At 43.2% G+C, this 18472-nt stretch overlaps 1 protein-coding gene across 2 annotated transcripts in view; it reads right to left on the bottom strand.

Annotated features, from left to right (window-relative positions):
* Positions 1–18472, bottom strand: part of cdc40 (cell division cycle 40 homolog (S. cerevisiae)) — a 135848-nt gene that overhangs the window by 82599 nt on the left and 34777 nt on the right. For both annotated transcript variants that reach the window (XM_080192903.1, XM_080192904.1), the window contains exon 4: positions 3084–3173. In XM_080192903.1, coding sequence (XP_080049029.1) covers positions 3084–3173 — 90 coding nt within the window. The remainder of the gene's footprint in view (positions 1–3083; positions 3174–18472) is intronic.

Here is an 18472-nt window from a genome sequence, read left to right as displayed (position 1 = left end):
ATAATAAATTTAATTTCAGACCTTTCCCCTAAATACACATTTGATTTCCATAGTTCTGTCAGGTATTGCCTCATATCATTTCCAGACAAATATGGGCTAATCATTAGAAATAACATTAGAAAAAGATGCTTATTTTAATGCAAATTTCTATCAAATAACTTAGCGGGAAATTACATATATTCTGATTACAATAATGCTATACATAAGACACTTCAGACTAGTGTAACTTAACCTATGATTGTAGTGATCTTCTGGTCATTGTTTGGCGCAGCAAGTCTTAAATATTCGTGGGATCGGAGGGGGGGGGGCTGCTGGGTGGAATGCTCTTTCACAGAGGAGACGCAGACTCGATGGGTCTAATGGCCTCCTTCTGCATTGCAGAGATTTTATAGTTCATTCTATGGTTGCATAAAATGCTGTCAAGACCATGGGTGACTGTGGTGGTCAATGTCAGGAAACAATCCCAGAGGGACTGGAGACTGGATGCACCAGCTCCAAAGAGTTAATTCCCTTATGAGCAGTCAAAATCAATGAAATCATCTTCAAATGCCATATCCCAACAACTGCACCACTGGTGTCAGTCTGCTCACTGTTCCACACCCCCGTCATTCAACTATCAACAATCTCTTATCAACAACAACTCATACCTAATATTTATAATTTCACCTCATCCTCACAGACCCAGCACTGCTGCAGGCTCACACCAATATCTTGCAGCTTGCAAGCAATTCTATTCAACCATGACAGCCACATCAACCAAACACACTGCAACATATTCAGTGAAACATTTCCTTCTCTCTTGCAGGACAAGGTGGCACCCAACTGAAAGCAGTAGGAGCTAACCAGGTCTGTCTGCACATGTTTACCCCCATCGTGAAGAAAATACTTTCCATCATTGGAGAAACATTGCTAAGGCCACAGAAGCAGTAGGAATGAAATGATAGCCTCAAACCCACCTTCCTTTTTGTAGCTCACTCTGCCTCATCTCACAATCTCTTCTGATTTATGACTGTAAGGCAATTTCTACTGGGGTTCTGCAGAGCCATGTGGCTCCCTTGCTCTTCGTGGAATATACATTTTATTTGGATTGGAATATTAAGGGTATGATTAAATGTTATCAGATGTTATAAAAATTGGCTGCGTAGTTGACAATGAAGAATAAACTGTAGACCACAGAAAGAAATCAACAAGACTACTGGGCAGAACAGAGGCAAATGAGAGTTCAATCTGGAGAGATCTGAGGCAATGCACAGCCATGACGTTGTGCTAGAACAACATAAAACACTATGGACAGGATTTTCCAGGCCAACTGCGGTAAATTTTCTGGCAGTGGAAGTGGCTTGCTATTCGCTGGCATCAGGGTCTTCCAGTTCTGTTGGTGTCTCTGGTATTTTGCACGACCTGCTCTATCTGCCACCAGCAAACATGCCACCAAGGGAGTCACTGGAAGACCCCACCAGCAGGGAGGTCTGGAAAAGTTTGGGCTAAATCTATGCCTTTGCTTAGGCACCCAAAGTGCATAACAAAAGTAAATAAGGCCTTCCTATCCACTCTATCTGAACCCCACATAATTTTATACACTTCAATTAAGTCTCACCCCAAGTCCCTTCTGTTCCAAAGAAAGTAATCCTAGCCTTGTCTAATTAAGGCAGGCCTTCCTTCTTGATTGCCTTAGCTACTTGTCCAGGTAACTTCATAGATTTGTGGATACGTACTCAAAAGGTTCTTTGCATTTATCCAGCCTTGTATTCCATTTTCCTACTTTATATTCTTTTACACTGTTAGTTCCCTCCAAATGTATTGCCTCAGATTTCTCCAGAGTGAACCCTTATTTGCCACTGTTCTGCCCACCTGACTAGCCTATTGATATCTTTCTGTAGTCTACACACTTTAATCTTCATTGCCAACCACACAAACATTTTTTTATAGGATCTGCAATCTTAATCATATTCCTACATTCAAGTCCAAGTCAAATATGTACCACAATTATTAAGGGACCTAGTAGCGAGCTCCATGGAACCTCACTGGAAACAGTCTCAGTGACCAAAACACCTATTGAACTTTGCTTCTGCTTTGGAGCCACTTTTGGATTCACTTTGCCACATTGCCTTAGATCCCATGGACTTTTACTTTCATTACCAGTCTGCCATGCAGGGCCTTTTCAAAAGTCTTGTTGAAATCCACGTGGACCACATCAAGAGGATAAGGGGATATAGGGAACAGGTGGGGAGGTGGATTTCAAACCACTGGGAAATCAGCCATGATCTGATTAAATGGCAGAGCAGGCTCGAAGGGCTGAAATTGCCTATTTCTGCTCCTAATTCCTATGTTCCTATCAATGCACTGGCCTCATTGATCCTCCTTGTTGTTTCCTCAAAAAATTTCAATTATGTTAGTCAGACACAACCTTCCTATAAATGCATCCAGGCACTTGCAGACATCATTTTGGGCATCCAAGCACATAAAATGGCCATCATGTATTCAAGAGTCTCCAGCTTTGAACTGTGGTGGCAAGAAAGATCGAAGATTCAATTTCCAAATTATGTCGAGTTATTGACTTTCTGCAATGGGCTACAATTGTTTCCAGCAACCATGGATTATACAAAAAGGAGCAAAGGGGTTAAAAATATGCTTGTGTGTGAATGCTAGCTGAGGACAGAAGCACCGACTGTACAACTGGGCAACCTGCTGACACTCACTGTAATGGCAAATACATGCATGATGGCTAATTAAGCAAAGTACCAGGAAGTAATTGTCACATGTGGAACAATACTCTGGCAAAGGAGTCAATGCCTGAAGAAGAGGAGGTAGGAGAAGGAAATTGGAGTGGGGGAAGAGTTCAGGCTGGAAGAACTATAAAAACCTGCAAATCATTAATGAATCAATATAAAGGGGCATCATTCCTCAGCATTATTCATTTTTCCATAAAATTAAATATAAGAACACACATTTTGGAATAAAAATGTTACCATTTCATAAACAGGGCATCTCTTGATATACTAGTAACCAAAGCCTATAACCAAACTAAATGCCTGGTATCAAAATATATTTTGTGATCGTACTTTTGAACAAAGGTATTTTACCTTGATTCTTCTCAGCATCTTCCACGCTACCAATATACGCACCCCCTCCTGTCCCTTCACTGTGGTCCACGGTCGGATCCAAAGCATAGCCTGAAATTCGAAGAAAAGATTTGAAATAATTGTTTTAAAAAAGGTGATTTATAAAGCAGAAAAATGACTTGAATTCCATCAAACAACATTCATGCATCTTCAGAATTCACTGAAAAGTATTTACACCAAAAAATAAAGTAAGGAACCAGTCAGACAATATTTGTGCCAAAAATTGCTTCAAAACATTGCTGCTGATCATCACACCAGATTTGCCATGAAGCAAGTCTTGGGAAACAAGCTCCAATATGATTAGAGGAAATAATGATTTTGAAGCCAAATGAAGAAATTAGCTAGAATAGTGTTGTAAACAGTTCTTATTCTCACCTTGGTCAACCACTGAATTGCTGCAAATATAAAAGTAAAATTCACTTACACATATGGGAACACATTATCTATAATCATTGCAGGATGCCAAGATAAATGAAAGGGGACATGGTGGTACTGTCACTAGATCAGTAATCCAAAAACCTCAGACAATCTTCTGGGGGGCACAGGTTCAAGTCCCATTATGGCCATTGGTGGAATTTAAATAAAATAAATGAACCAAAACAAAATCTGGATTTGTAAGCTAGTCCACGGTGACCTTTGTAAAATCCATCCATTCCTTGCCCTTTAGGGAAGGAAGTCTGCCATCCTAATCTAGTCTGGCCTATATGTGACTCCAATCCACAGCAATATGGTTGACTCTTATCTGTCCTCTCAAATGGCTTAGCAAGCCACTTTGGACAAGGGCAATTAAGGATGGGTAATAAATGTTGGCCCAGCCAGTAAGGCTTACGAATGAAAGAATGGGGTATAAAAGCAGAAAATGTTGGAAATACTCAGTAAGTCAGGAGTATTTATAGAGAGAGAAAAGCAATGAATATTCAGATCATGAACAACATGTATTTATACAGCACTTTTAATATAATGAAATGCCCCAAAGCACTCCAATAAAGGATTATAAAGTCAAATTTGACAGTCATTAAAGGAGATGTTAGAGCAGATGACCAAAAGGCTTGGTCAAAGTTGCAAGTTTAACAGCTGTCTTGAAGCAGGAGAGAGAGAGAGAGAGACAGAGAGATATAAAGAGGGAATTCCTGAGCTTAGGATCTCAACAGCTGAAGGCTATCAATGGTGGAGTGTTTAAAATTTGAATGCTCAAGAGAGCTGAATTAGGAGAGTGATACAAGGTGTCAGCACCAGGTGTCCCTGGAGAGGGAGCATGCGGTGTCCACGGATGCAGTTGACACCTTCCGTGCCCGCTGGGCACCGCAGGGGCTGGGGTGCGTTATAGACCCTTACAATCACATTTTGATTTAATGTTTTAAGTTTCCTTTGGACTTTGGTTTCTGTTTGGGCCGTCTCCCCTTCCTTTTTGGGGGGGGCTGTCCCTTTTAATTTGTCCCTAAGTTAATTTGAGTTGGTTTTACTCGTTTAGCTCATGACAAGAACTACAAAGGTGTCAGCACCAGGTGTCCCTGGAGAGGGAGCATGCGGTGTCCACGGATGCAGTTGACGCCTTCCGTGCCCGCTGGGCACCGCAGGGGCTGGGGTGCGTTATAGACCCTTACTATCACATTTTGATTTGATGTTTTAAGTTTCCTTTGGACTTTGGTTTCTGTTTGGGCCGCCCCCCTTCCTTTTTGGGGGGGCTGTCCCTTTTAATTTGTCCTTAAGTTAGTTTGAGTTTGTTTACTTGTTGGGTATTCAAAAGAGGTACAAGATGTTAGCAGGAAGCACTCAGCGAGACCCCCACCCGCTTCTTGATATCCTGTTCCTTGACCAGGCACTGAGGGCCTTTAATCACGGGAACGTCACACCAGAGCTGACCAGCTGGCCAAACAGTTTTACATGTTGTGCAGACCACATGGGGCAGAGGCCTGACTACAGCTGGGTTAATGCTAACATTGGCAGAATGAGGCCCTTAAATGGCCAGTTAAGGGCCTCAATTGGCGGTGGGACAAGAAAGTCCACCATAGGCACTCCCATCCAGAACTTAATTCTGGTTGAGACACTGAGGTGCTGTTATGCCACCATCCTGCATAAGAAAATACCCTTCACGATTTCAAAATTCTGACTTACGGTACACTACCTTATTAACCGTAGCATTTTGTTTCTATGCCCTTGATGTTTGGGGGGGGGGGGGGGAGAGAAAGAGAGAGAGAGAGAGAGAGGAGGCGGAGAGAGAGAGAGATTGAGAATACCCTCAATACCACAGAGGCTAGGAGGGTAAATACGTTAGGTGTATGGGGATACGACCTGGGTGGGCTTGTTGTTGGTGCAGGCTCAATGGGCCAAATGGCCTCCTTCCGCATTGTACATTCTATAATACAGCTATATACCTTTATCATAATTCATGAATTTCTGGTAAATGTCTTTAATGAGGCACCTTAACGAATTCTTTCAAAGTCCACATATAGTACCTCGTCTGCAACCCCTTTAGCTACAATTTGGCACTTACTCAAAATCTTATGCACAAGCCAATCCAGCAAGTTCATATGTTCATTAATTTTACCCCAATTTTGGATTTTATGAGTATGGATAGAATTTAATTGACATGCAAAATAGATTGGCAGCTAATTCAGGACATATTAACTTTACTGATGCATTCAAAAATGGATAGAATTTTTGATCAAGCAAGAAGTAAAGGTCAGGTACAAAGAATAAAGTAAAAAGCAAACCTGGTTCTAAATGACAGAATGAGCCTAATGCACTAAATGCCCCTTGTAACTGTTAAGTCTTTTGTATTATTTGTCACTCATCCTAACCATTGGTCAAACTTCATCTCCTGGCCAGTAGGATGCTCATTTCTTCCAGCGGATTTAATAGAAATTAGGGAATTTCAGTGACCTAGGGTGGGATTCTCAGATTTTGTTTGCCCTGCCCTCACTGCCAGCAAGAATGGAGAATTTGGTGCTCAGCTAAAACTCCTTTCACTGCAGCAGCACCGGAGGAACCCAGCTGCGGGCCAGATCGGAAGTTTCTGGAACTAGGTTGAAATGGAGCTCAGGAAAATTGGATGTAGGTCTTCTCCTCAAAGTTCTGGGTTGGCAATTTCAGTCCAATTACCAGCAAGTCGAAATTCACAACACACATACACACGCACCTCTACCTCAGAAATGATCTACACTCCAAGGAAAACCTGAAATAAAAACAGAGACTGATGGAAATATTCAAGAAGTTTAGCAGTATTTGTGGAGAGAAACAGAGTTAATGTTTCAGGGCAAGAGCTTTCATCAGAATTCTGTATAGAAATAAGTGTGAAGCAATCCACAAACCGAGTTCCAAGCAGGGAAATTAATTTGAACCACATAATTTTTAACAGATGTGTAAAATTGCAAAGCAGTAAGTAGACTGTTTTGCTTTGCAGATTGCTAAAATATGGGGATGGAAATCATTGCAGTGAATCAAGGACACTCAATACTTCAAAAATGAAAAAAAAAATCAATACTTTAACTTGTCTCGGGGGCATTTAGATGTGCATCATGCTTTCTGTACCAGTCTGTTCCAATGAACTGGACCAGAAAACAGCTGAGCTTCAATGCCCTATTTACAGGGGAACAACACAATCTAGCTAGTGTAACCAATGTATAACAACCAGCCTTTTAACATGTCAACAGAAACACAGGATTCTAGGCTACAGCTGGAGCCTGGCAAAGAAAATGCAAAGAGGAACTGAACAATAGTCAAACACAAACATCTCAACTTAAGAGTGAAAATAGACTATTTTTTAATGGGAAGTTTCTGACACATGGGTTAAAGGACAATCTTGTCTCCTTTCTCTGATTTAGAGCAATGTCGCATTATTTAATGCTGTACAATGTTGCTTTGCCAAGATTAGTTACAAGAAAGTTTGAAGTGTTGAATGCCAGAAAAGCTCTAAGATGTATTGTCACTTATTCAGTTCCTAACTGAGGCAAAGAAATCAGAAAGATCTTGTCCAAACCTAATTCACAGTCATTAATTGAGCTCAGCAGGAATGAACTCACTTGAAAAAGGAGATAGAGGGCCATCCAAAGGGGATTCACCAGGCTAATCCCTGGGATGACCGAGTTGTCCTAAAAAGATAGATTAGAATTGTCTGGGTCTGTATTTCTTGGAGTTTAGAAGAGTGAGGGGGTGACCTTATTCATACATACAAGACTCTGAAGGGGCTTACCAGTGTAGATAGTGAAAGTCTTGAACAAGAGGACATAGTTACAAGATAAAAGGTTGGTCAATTAAAACTGAGGAGTGTAGAAATTTCTTCTGGTAGTGGATGGTGAATCTCTGGAATTCTTTGCCTCAAAGGGTGGTAATGGCTGGATTATTAGAAGTATTCAAAATGGAGGTAGATAAATATTTGATAGATCAAGGAATAGAGGACTATGAGGAAATGGCACAGAAAGGAGCTGAAGCCAGCATGAATCAGCCATGGTCAAATTGAATAGTTGGTGGCTTACTCCTCCTTCTATTTCTTGTGTTCTTGTGATAGCAAGAACAAGGTGGTGCTCCTGCAGTCAAATTGCCTACAATCATTAAGGCTCACATATAATTGGGCAAAATATTATATAGTATGCCGGGTGCACAATAAAAACACTCATCAGGAAAAGAGAGAATTAAAGGGGACAAAGACACAAATGTCAACAAATCACAGCATTATCAACATACTGCAGAAGCACTTGCCCAAAAATGTGAACTCTGGAGTTTCACTATGGTGAAACAGTCAGTAAATATACCCTGAAAATGGGAGGACATAAGAAATAGGAGCAGGAGTAGGCCATCGAGCCTGCCCCGCCATTCAATAAGATCATGGCTGATCTGAAGTGGATCAGTTCCGCTTTCTCCCCATAACCCTTAATTCCCTTGACTGTCAAAAACCTATCTACCCGTGACTTAAATATATTTAGTGAGGTAGCCTCCACCACTTCAACGGGCAGAGAATTCCAGAGACTCACCACCCTTTCAGTGAAGAGGTTCCTCCTCCACTCCATTCTAAACTGCTCCCCCCCCTTATCTTGAGGCTGTGCCCTCTAGTCCTGCTGTCCTTTCTGAGCGGGAAGAATCTCTCTACCTCTACCCTATCCATCCCTTTCATTATCTTATACATCTCTATAAGATCCCCCCTCATCCTTCTAAACTCCAACGAGTACAGACCCAGTCTATTTAGTCTCTCTTCATAGTCTAACCCCCTCATCTCCAGTATCAGCCTAGTGAACCTCCTCTGCACTCCCTCCAAGGCCAAAATATCCTTGCGCAAGTGCGGCGACCAAAACTGCACACCCTTCTGTATTCTTTACCATTGTGACAAAAAGACAGTGTCTATACCCCCAACTACACTATCCCCAATTACCACTACATTCCTCTTTACTTCTTCCCCTTTGTCCTGTGTCTGCACCACTGTACCACGGGTAGTTTGCTCATTAACCTTACAGCCCTCAATCTTGTCCACACTGGGAGCAAGAACCTCAAACCTGTTGCGCAGATTGAGAGGCTGAGGCCTTTGGGTCTCCCCCCCCGTCCTTCCTCCCCACTCCCCCCGTCCTTCCTCCCCACTACCCCCGTCCTTCCTCCCCACTACCCCCCGTCCTTCCTCCCCACTACCCCCCGTCCTTCCTCTCACCCTTCCTCCCCACTCCCCCCCTCCTTCCTCTCACCCTTCCTCCCCACTCCCCCCTCCTTCCTCTCACCCGTCCTCCCCCCCTCCTTCCTCCCCACTCCCCCCTCCTTCCTCTCACCCGTCCTCCCCCCTCCTTCCTCCCCACTCCCCCCTCCTTCCTCCCCACTCCCCCCTCCTTCCTCCCCACTCCCCCCCCTTCCTCCCCACCCCCCCTCCTTCCTCTCACCCTTCCTCCCCACTCCCCCCTCCTTCCTCCACCCTTCCTCCCCACTCCCCCCCTACCCTTCCCCCCCTCCTTCCTCTCACCCTTCTCCCCACTCCCCCCTCCTTCCTCTCACCCTTCCTCCCCACTCCCCCCTCCTTCCTCTCACCCTTCCTCCCCACTCCCCCCTCCTTCCTCTCACCCTTCCTCCCCACTCCCCCCTCCTTCCTCTCACCCTTCCTCCCCACTCCCCCCTCCTTCCTCTCACCCTTCCTCCCCACTCCCCCCTCCTTCCTCTCACCCTTCCTCCCCACTCCCCCTCCTTCCTCTCACCCTTCCTCCCCACTCCCCCCTCCTTCCTCTCACCCTTCCTCCCCACTCCCCCCTCCTTCCTCTCACCCTTCCTCCCCACTCCCCCCTCCTTCCTCTCACCCTTCCTCCCCACTCCCCCCTCCTTCCTCTCACCCTTCCTCCCCACTCCCCCCTCCTTCCTCTCACCCTTCCTCCCCACTCCCCCCTCCTTCCTCTCACCCTTCCTCCCCACTCCCCCCTCCTTCCTCTCACCCTTCCTCCCCACTCCCCCCTCCTTCCTCTCACCCTTCCTCCCCACTCCCCCCTCCTTCCTCTCACCCTTCCTCCCCACTCCCCCCTCCTTCCTCTCACCCTTCCTCCCCACTCCCCCCTCCTTCCTCTCACCCTTCCTCCCCACTCCCCCCTCCTTCCTCTCACCCTTCCTCCCCACTCCCCCCTCCTTCCTCTCACCCTTCCTCCCCACTCCCCCCTCCTTCCTCTCACCCTTCCTCCCCAGTCCCCCCTCCTTCCTCTCACCCTTCCTCCCCACTCCCCCCTCCTTCCTCTCACCCTTCCTCCCCACTCCCCCCTCCTTCCTCTCACCCTTCCTCCCCACTCCCCCCTCCTTCCTCTCACCCTTCCTCCCCACTCCCCCCTCCTTCCTCTCACCCTTCCTCCCCACTCCCCCCTCCTTCCTCTCACCCTTCCTCCCCACTCCCCCCTCCTTCCTCTCACCCTTCCTCCCCACTCCCCCCTCCTTCCTCTCACCCTTCCTCCCCACTCCCCCCTCCTTCCTCTCACCCTTCCTCCCCACTCCCCCCTCCTTCCTCTCACCCTTCCTCCCCACTCCCCCCTCCTTCCTCTCACCCTTCCTCCCCACTCCCCCCTCCTTCCTCTCACCCTTCCTCCCCACTCCCCCCTCCTCCCTCTCACCCTTCCTCCCCACTCCCCCCTCCTCCCCATGATCACCGAACATTAAAGACAGGACCACAGGTTGGTAAAGTCTTTTAGATAGTTCATGGAATTCAATGTTATCCCAGGAAAAACAGAATATTATAAATATTAAGAGATAATGATGAATCTACATTAAACATTAATATGACTGCAGTCAGAATATTGTGCGCCATACTGGGCTCCACAGATATTAAGACACAATTTGGATTCACTGTTGTGAGAAAGTACAAAAGAACAAAAACTTGAAATACTGGGGTCTTTCTTCATTGGAGCAACATGATACATTAGAAATATTTAAACTTGTGAAAGTATGCGATGGGATAGATGGAAGCCGATTGGATTCAGTGGTGGAGGAATCAGAAATGAAGAGCCGTGATAAAAGGTTTTGAGAATTATGCAAAGGGCAGGAGAGATTTCTTTACAGGGAGGGTTGTGAGAATGTGGAATTCACTTCTAGGATTAGTAGTTGAAGCAAAAACTGTAACACTGAAGATCAGATTGGAGAGATTATTAAGGAATAAGCATTAAAAAAAATGGGAACATGGTGGTAAATAGGATTAGGGGCACATGGAGGGTAAACACCAATACTGTTGGGACAAATGGCTGTAACTTTTATGCATTTCTCAGATGCCAGGGTAAAGAATATTACTCAGCACGTGGAATACAGTTGCAAATGGAAGAGGAACAGCCAGAAGTCATGGTCCATGTTCCAATCAGTGATATAGGTAGAAAATGATACTTAAAGCAGAGGCTAGGATTTTTTTTTAAAAAAAGGACTTCAAAAAACAATAATTTCAGCATTAATCCAAGTGCCACGTGCTAGTGCATATAGAAGCAGCAAAATGATGCAAATGAATACATGGCTGGATAAGTAGTGCAAAAGAGGAAGAGTGAAATATTCTTAAGGAATTAAGGAAAGATATGACTGTACAAATTAGCAGGCTGCACCTGAACAGAGCAATGTTCTTGCTGAGAGGTCAACTAGTAGTATTGGGAATGGTTTAAACTGATTTTCTCTGGGGGAGGGGGAAATCAGAAAAAAAGCAGAGAGATATAAACGGCAGTAAAATTAAAAACGTCCAAATAACTGCAGGGACTAAATTGAAGAAAATAACAAAAGGAAAGCGCTGTTCACTTGTGCATTTGTCAATGTCCTTGCATAACTAGTAATGTTGCTGAGCTGCCGGCAAAAGTTGCTATATGGCATTATTATTGCACTAACAAAGATATGGTTCAAACAAGATCAGGAATGATGGGCGTGGGGTGGAAAGTAGAGTGGGTGCAGCAATATAGATTAGGACAATTTACAGTTCTAAAAGTGTAAAGGAAAGACAGTACGGAGCTGGGAGTTTTGTTTTTAAGTAAAGCTCCAAACAATGATGAGATAGAGGAAATCTGTCAGCGTATTTCAAAGGTATGTACCAACAATAAAGTAGTAATATTCAAAAAGTTTAATTGTCCTAATATGGACTGGAAAGAACAGTCATAAGGGTTAGGAAGGAGAGGAGTTTCTGATATGTGTGCAGGAGAACTTCATCAATCAACATACACCAGTCCACTAAGAAAAGGAGTGTTGGATCTGGCTGTAGAAAATGAAATAGGAGAAGCACGTACAGTACAGCTTATGGTCATTTAGCTAATGACAACCACAACATAATTCAGTTTACAGTAATTATGAAAAACAGACCAGAAAATATTAAAGATATTCTGTTAGAGACAAGCTAATTTCAGTAATTTAAAATGGGACCTAGCAAAGGTACATTGGAAAAGGCAATTGCAGGGTAACAGAGCAATGTGCACATTCGTTCGAAAGGAGTAAAGCATCCACAGATTTAAATTGGGAGGTGGTTTGCAGTGGTTCTCCCCAAATGTCAGTTTTGGATCTATTATTAATTTTTTAAAATGACCTACACCTGATATCGCAGATGATATTGGACCATAACTTCCACTCAATTGTGCAAGACCTGTCCCACTGAAATTACAAGAATTTAAAGCTTACCCAGCTATTCTGAGTAATTTTATTCAAACCTCTGCTGGCTGGAGCTGCTTGGAACCTGCATTTGAAAGAGTCCCCAAAAGCCACAGCACAATGCAACACCAGCAAACTCAGGCAGGCTGTGGCCCCTTTTTTCCTGGACTGGCTGGTGAAAGCAGGTAGATTTGAAGAGCCCAGTGAAATTGACATGCCAGGGTAAAGTTGTGTGTCCAGATAAGTAACTATTAGTGTAACAATGACTGAATCATCCAAAGTTAGAAATTCAAATCACTTTATCGGATAGTTCCCAGCACAGCGCAATTGTCCAGGGGAAGTTAGCACTTCTGGACAATTGTGGCGTAAACTTTTATCTTGGAATTTTCCCCTAAGGAGCCATAAACTCGGCACAGTGGTAGACAGTGATGACGATAGTTGTAGACTTCAGGATTAAAAGATATATTAAGTCAAAAGTGGGGAGGGAATTGGGGGTTTGGGGCTAGTCTGATGTCATAGAACCCGAAGACAATCCAACTGACAAGTGAAAAAGCTGATCACGATGCCCTAACTAAATTAAAAAACCTTCTGCCCTTAGTCTGTATCGCTTGATTCCCTCCCTATTCATGTACCCGTCCAGATGCCTCTTAAATGTTGCCAATGTGCATGCTTCCATCACTTCCTCTGGCAGCATGTTCCAGGTACCTACCACTCTCTGCATGATTCAGCAGTTTTCATCTCACTTCAACTGGCAGGTTTGCAGGTCCAGAAAACTTTCCAAAATTAAATTTAAAATGGTGAATAAGCATGAGGTGCTCAGTCTCATTTTTTTTAAGTTGACAACCTGCCTGATGTAGCGAGATTGGTTGCTTGTCCTGGCTCCATTAAAACCACAGTTGGGCAAGCTGGATCAGTATTCAAATGTTTAATATTCCACACAATATAAACCTGCTTATTTTTGGGGGGCTTTCATTGAAAGAGACAAACTATTCTTTCTCATGAGTGGGTCAATACCCAGAGGTTATAGATGTAAAATCAATGGTAAAAGATCAAGGTGGGTTAGCTGAAGAGAGTTTTCAGGATCTGGAAAGCTCTATTTGAAAATAAACGATGGAAGCTGATTCCAAAAAAATAATTTTAACAAGAAAATTGGGCAGGACTCAAGGATGAGAAACTAACAGGGTTACAGTCAAAAAGCAACAGTGTATCAGTAAGTACATTTGCTCTTTCAAAGAGCCAGAACAGGGACAATGGGCCAAATGGTCTTTTGTGCTGTATGTTTCTATGATTTCTGTTGAAGTTGTTGAATTTGAGTTTATGCCGAGGTCAATATACCCCCCACATGCAACTTTTAATTTCTTTTTGCGCACATACAGGAAGTTAAAGAACTAACTTGTATGTGGCAGGATGGAAACCTTTGGGTTGCAACAGACAGTTGTGCAGCTCAGAGGGAACACTGGTTCAAGTATAGTTTGGAGTTGCAGAATGTGCCAACTTAAAAAATTATAAGTAGTACCACTTTCTTTCCAAAGCATACAAGAGAATCTTTCTCAAAAGGGAAAACCGGCAGATGTATTCATTTTACTTTTGTTGTACTTTGTATAACACTGGATTCAGCAAGAAGTAAGTTTCAAAGTAGCATTCAACATTGCAATTTTTAATTTGTCCCACATGGTGGTGCTGAGTAAGTCCAAATTATGACAAAAGGCCAAGGGTGAGAGAGAAAGTCAACACAAGTCTTGCAAATGCGAATGTATGTGGTGGAGATGCATAACATCTGAGCCATGGACTATCAAACTTAAATAGTCCAGGACAAATAATCAAAGAAGGTCACATTTTGCACTCAATAATATTTTGCAGATATAGTCACTGATCTTCAAAAATTACACAAAATGGTATGGAAAAGGTATGAAAAACAAAAACGGAGTAAGCAAAATGAATATTGAAAAGGGGAAGTAGTAAAAGATATCAATATTAAAGCACAGTGGTTAGCACTGCTGCCTCACAGCTCCAGGGACCTGGTTTGATTCCCGGCTTGGGTCACTATGCGTGGAGTCTGCACATTCGCTCCATGTCTAAGTGGGTTTTCTTCAGGTGCTTCAGTTTCTGAAAGATGCGCTGGTTAGGTGCATTGGCCATACTAAATTCTGCCTTGGTGTAGCCAAACAGGCACCAGAGTGTGGCAACTAGAGGATTTCCATTGTAACCTCATTGCAGTGTTAATGTAAGCCTACTTGTGTCACTAATAAATAAACTTACCACACAGAACAGAGCAGATATGAAACCAATTACTGTGCCCACAATCTTTGCTAAAACTGTGAGCAGTTTTAGATGGCCATTACACGTGCACAAAAGTCAGCAGGGCCACTGGTTTACAGTGACAAAGGAGGCTAGATACCTTGAGGATCTCACATTTCCCTCCATTTTCCCCACAGAAGCCATAAATGGTTGCTTATAAGAAATTCAATACCCATCACTTCACTATTCATTAGGGGGAATGCTTGCTAATAAGCCCATTAGTCCAAGTAAAAGTCTTACATTGGCATTTTATTTTTGCACAAGTGGCACTGAATTACACAAGACTATTTATGTATAATTTGAGAATAAATATTGAATGCCTGTAAGACCAGTATTTTTGGAATATCCAGTAACAGTATTGTCTAAATAGAAAATAACTAATGATAAATGATGCAGGAAACACCTGTGCATGAGTTGCAAAAACCCAGCTTGCAGGTGCAGCAGGTGGTCAGGAAGGCGAATGGGATGCTGGCCTTCATAGCGAGGGGGATTGAACATAATAGGGAGGTCTTGCTGCAGCTATATAGGGCATTGGTGAGGCCGCAGCTGGAGTACTGTGTGCAGTTTTGGGCGCCGTACTTACGCAAGGATATTTTGGCCTTGGAGGGAGTGCAGAGGAGGTTTACTAGGCTGATGCCGGAGTTGAGGGGGTTGAGCTATGAGGAGAGGCTGAATAAACTAGGCTTGTACTCGTTAGAGTTTAGAAGAATGAGGGGAGATCTCATTGAGACATATAAGATGATGAATGGGATGGATAGGATAGAGGTGGAGAGACTCTTCCCGCTCAGAAAGGATAGTAAGACAAGGGGGCACAGCCTCAAGATAAAGGGGGGGCGGTTTAGAACGGAGTTGAGGAAGAATTTCTTCACTCAAAGGGTGATGAATCTCTGGAATTCTCTGCCCGTTGAAGTGGTGGAGGCTACCTCGCTAAATATTTTTAAGACGCGGGTTGATGGGTTTTCGATAAGAGAGGGGATTAAGGGTTATGGGGAGAGGGCGGGAATGTGGAACTGAGCCACGACAAATCAGCCATGATCTTATTGAATGGTGGGGCAGGCTCGAAGGGCTAGATGGCCTAGTCCTGCTCCTATTTCTTATGTTCTTATAATTGATCATTCTGTCCATTGTTAGAAGATCCATAAGTATACGTCATTTAATAGCCAGCTAGGGAGGGTAATGTAATTAAGAACAAAGAAACTGATTTGAGATAGTACACACCAGAAATAAATTCGTCAACAACTTGATAGATTTATTCCGTAATGTAATTTTGTCTGCACTAGGCCTACGTACATGTAATTTCTGAACGTTCGTACGTTTTGATAACCACAGCACAAAAGGCAGAATATCAACACTGCCTCGGATGGTAACCTGCAGTACACCGACAATAAATCACACGCACCTTTGAAACAGGACTTTTTATTTCACAAGCGAAGTCATCTGTGAGTGACAGACAAATAAAAATATCTACAGCTGGCAGAAACACATACGCAGTTTTTTTCACAAAATGGGAATATTACTCCCAGTTCAGCTGAGTTAATCTTATTTGTTGCAGGAAGTATATCAATAGATGCTGACATGTAATGAGGGCAGAAGTGACCTCACTGTAAGAAGTAATTGCTTCTGGTCAAGTGGTACCTTGTCCCTTCAGCCAGGAAAGTAATTTCATGGACAGTGTGGGACACAATGTAAGAGTTTATTTGGGAACATGCTTTGTAAAATTGCTGTTACTTTGGTTTCATTTCATGGGAACGGTAGCAGTAGCATTGTGATAATGTTACTGGACGAATAGCCAGTCATGATGTGGATGTGCCGGCGTTGGACCGGGGTAAACACAGTAAAAAGTCTGACAACATCAGGTTTTAGTCCAACCGATTGATCCAACCGATCAGTAATCTCTAAACTGTCTGTGCTTTATATGCTCTGTCTGAGGCCAGAACTTTCCATTCACCTGACGAAGAGGGAAACCTCGAAAGCTTGTGCGTTTACTATCAAATAAATCGGTTGGACTAAAACCTGGTGTTGTCAGACTTTTTACTGCGAATAGCCAGTGTCATACGTTCAAATTCCAACACAGCAACAGCAGGAATTCAATTAGTTAACAAAACTGTAATAAAAAGGGGTCTTGATAATAATTATCATGAAACTACTGGATTGTAAGAGCCATCTGGTTCACTGATAGACTTTGTGGGAGGAGGTTTGTGGCCTTTATTTGGTCTGGCCTGACATATGACCTCAGGCACACCCATGTGGTGACTCTCAACCACCCTCTGAAATTGCCCAGCAAGCCACTTGTATCCAACTGGTGCAGAAAAACTAAATAAGAATAAAACTGGGAGGAACAGCTGCCATTGACCATGGAAGTCCTCAACATCAACTCCAGAATTTAAAGTTTTATGGCATTGAAAAAACACAAGCAAGGAAACCTCCAGCTGATTATCACAACTGAAACAGTACTTCATGTTCAGCACTATTTGGAAGAAGCACTGAGGGTAGCAAGGGCACAGAATGTACTCTAGATGGTGAACTTCAATGTTCATCACCAAGACTTGGTAACATTAACCGAGCTGGCTACTTCCTGAAGGACATATCTACAACAGGTGGCGAGAGGGCCAAGGGTAAAAATCCTTGATGATTTCACCCACACCAGTCTACCTGTTGCAGACATTTCTGTCCATTATATAATAAAATACATGATCAATGCACAATTATAGAGGCAAAGTCCAACCTTCATGGTGAAGATATCCTCCATCATATTGTGCGGAACCGCTGTTATGCTAAATAGAATAGATTCAGACCGATCTAACTTAAAACTGGGCATCCATGAAGCACTACGGATCATCAGCAGCCAATAAATTGCATTCAATCTGTAGTCTCATGATTCAATATTTTCTTCACTCTATCATTACCAGTAAGCCAGGCGACCAACCATGGTTCAATAAGGAGTGTAGGAGAACATACCAGGAGGAACACCTGGCATACCTTAAAATGAGTAGCCAATCTGGTGACACTACAACACTCAGCAGTATCCAATCAATCCTTTAACAAAAGCTCCACAGTACTGCTAGAACCAATCATGGATAGTGAACAGCCTGAGAAGGAGGCTCCACCAAAGTCATCAAACTAATTGATTGCAGAGTCAATGCAAAAGACAATGTTAAGTATTAGCAATCATCTTCAACTAGTAGTGTTGAATGGATGATCCATCAGGAAGCATGAGAACACACAAAATAAGAATAAATCATCAGATCCTTTGGAACCTGATCCACTGCCATTCAATATGATTATGGCTAATCTAGGGCTTCAACTCCACTTCCCTGCCCATTCCCAGAACACCACTGCTGATGTTCTATGCATCCTTCGTGCTAGGTATGATTTCAAGCAGTGAAAAGTTTTCCAACAATTGCCAAGTTACACATCATCCTTCACCATCATTGGATCAAAATCCTGGAATTCTCTCCCTAAGTGCTCTCTGGGTGTACTACACTACAGTAGTTCAAAAAGGTTGCTCATCACCACCTTCTGAAGGACAATTTAGCTGCGGGCAATAAATGCTGGCCTTACCAGCGAAGTTCACATCCTATGAATGGATAAAAACAGTTCTCTTCCTCGCCCCCTCCCCTAGCTCAATATTGGAATATGTGCATGAAGAGTGCCTCACTAGTGCAATACTTTACTTATTATTAATGGTCCTGTTAGGTCCAGGTAGTCTGAGGAAGGGAGATAGCTACCCTTAATTTTAGAGGCGTGCCTGGTGACATGGCAATGGAGGAATTGTGCCCCTGTTTCACTACAGCTCAGATTAGCAAAAGAGGAAGCACCAACTTTGTTGGGGAAATATCTAAATATTTAAATATTTAATTTATCTAAAAGAAATATCTAAAAGGAAAGAATATTTTGAACACCTTCTTAAAAAACGGCCTCACTATGTTAAACTCACGTGGCTTGCCCATTTTAGCCAAATGATGAAAATATGATATTGTTTATAACAAATTATATTTTTAGCA

Source organism: Carcharhinus amblyrhynchos, chromosome 7 (genome assembly GCF_965287045.1).
Source record: "Carcharhinus amblyrhynchos chromosome 7, sCarAmb.v2.hapA, whole genome shotgun sequence".
NCBI lineage: Eukaryota > Metazoa > Chordata > Chondrichthyes > Carcharhiniformes > Carcharhinidae > Carcharhinus > Carcharhinus amblyrhynchos.
This window is presented reverse-complemented; position numbering and strand designations above follow the sequence as displayed.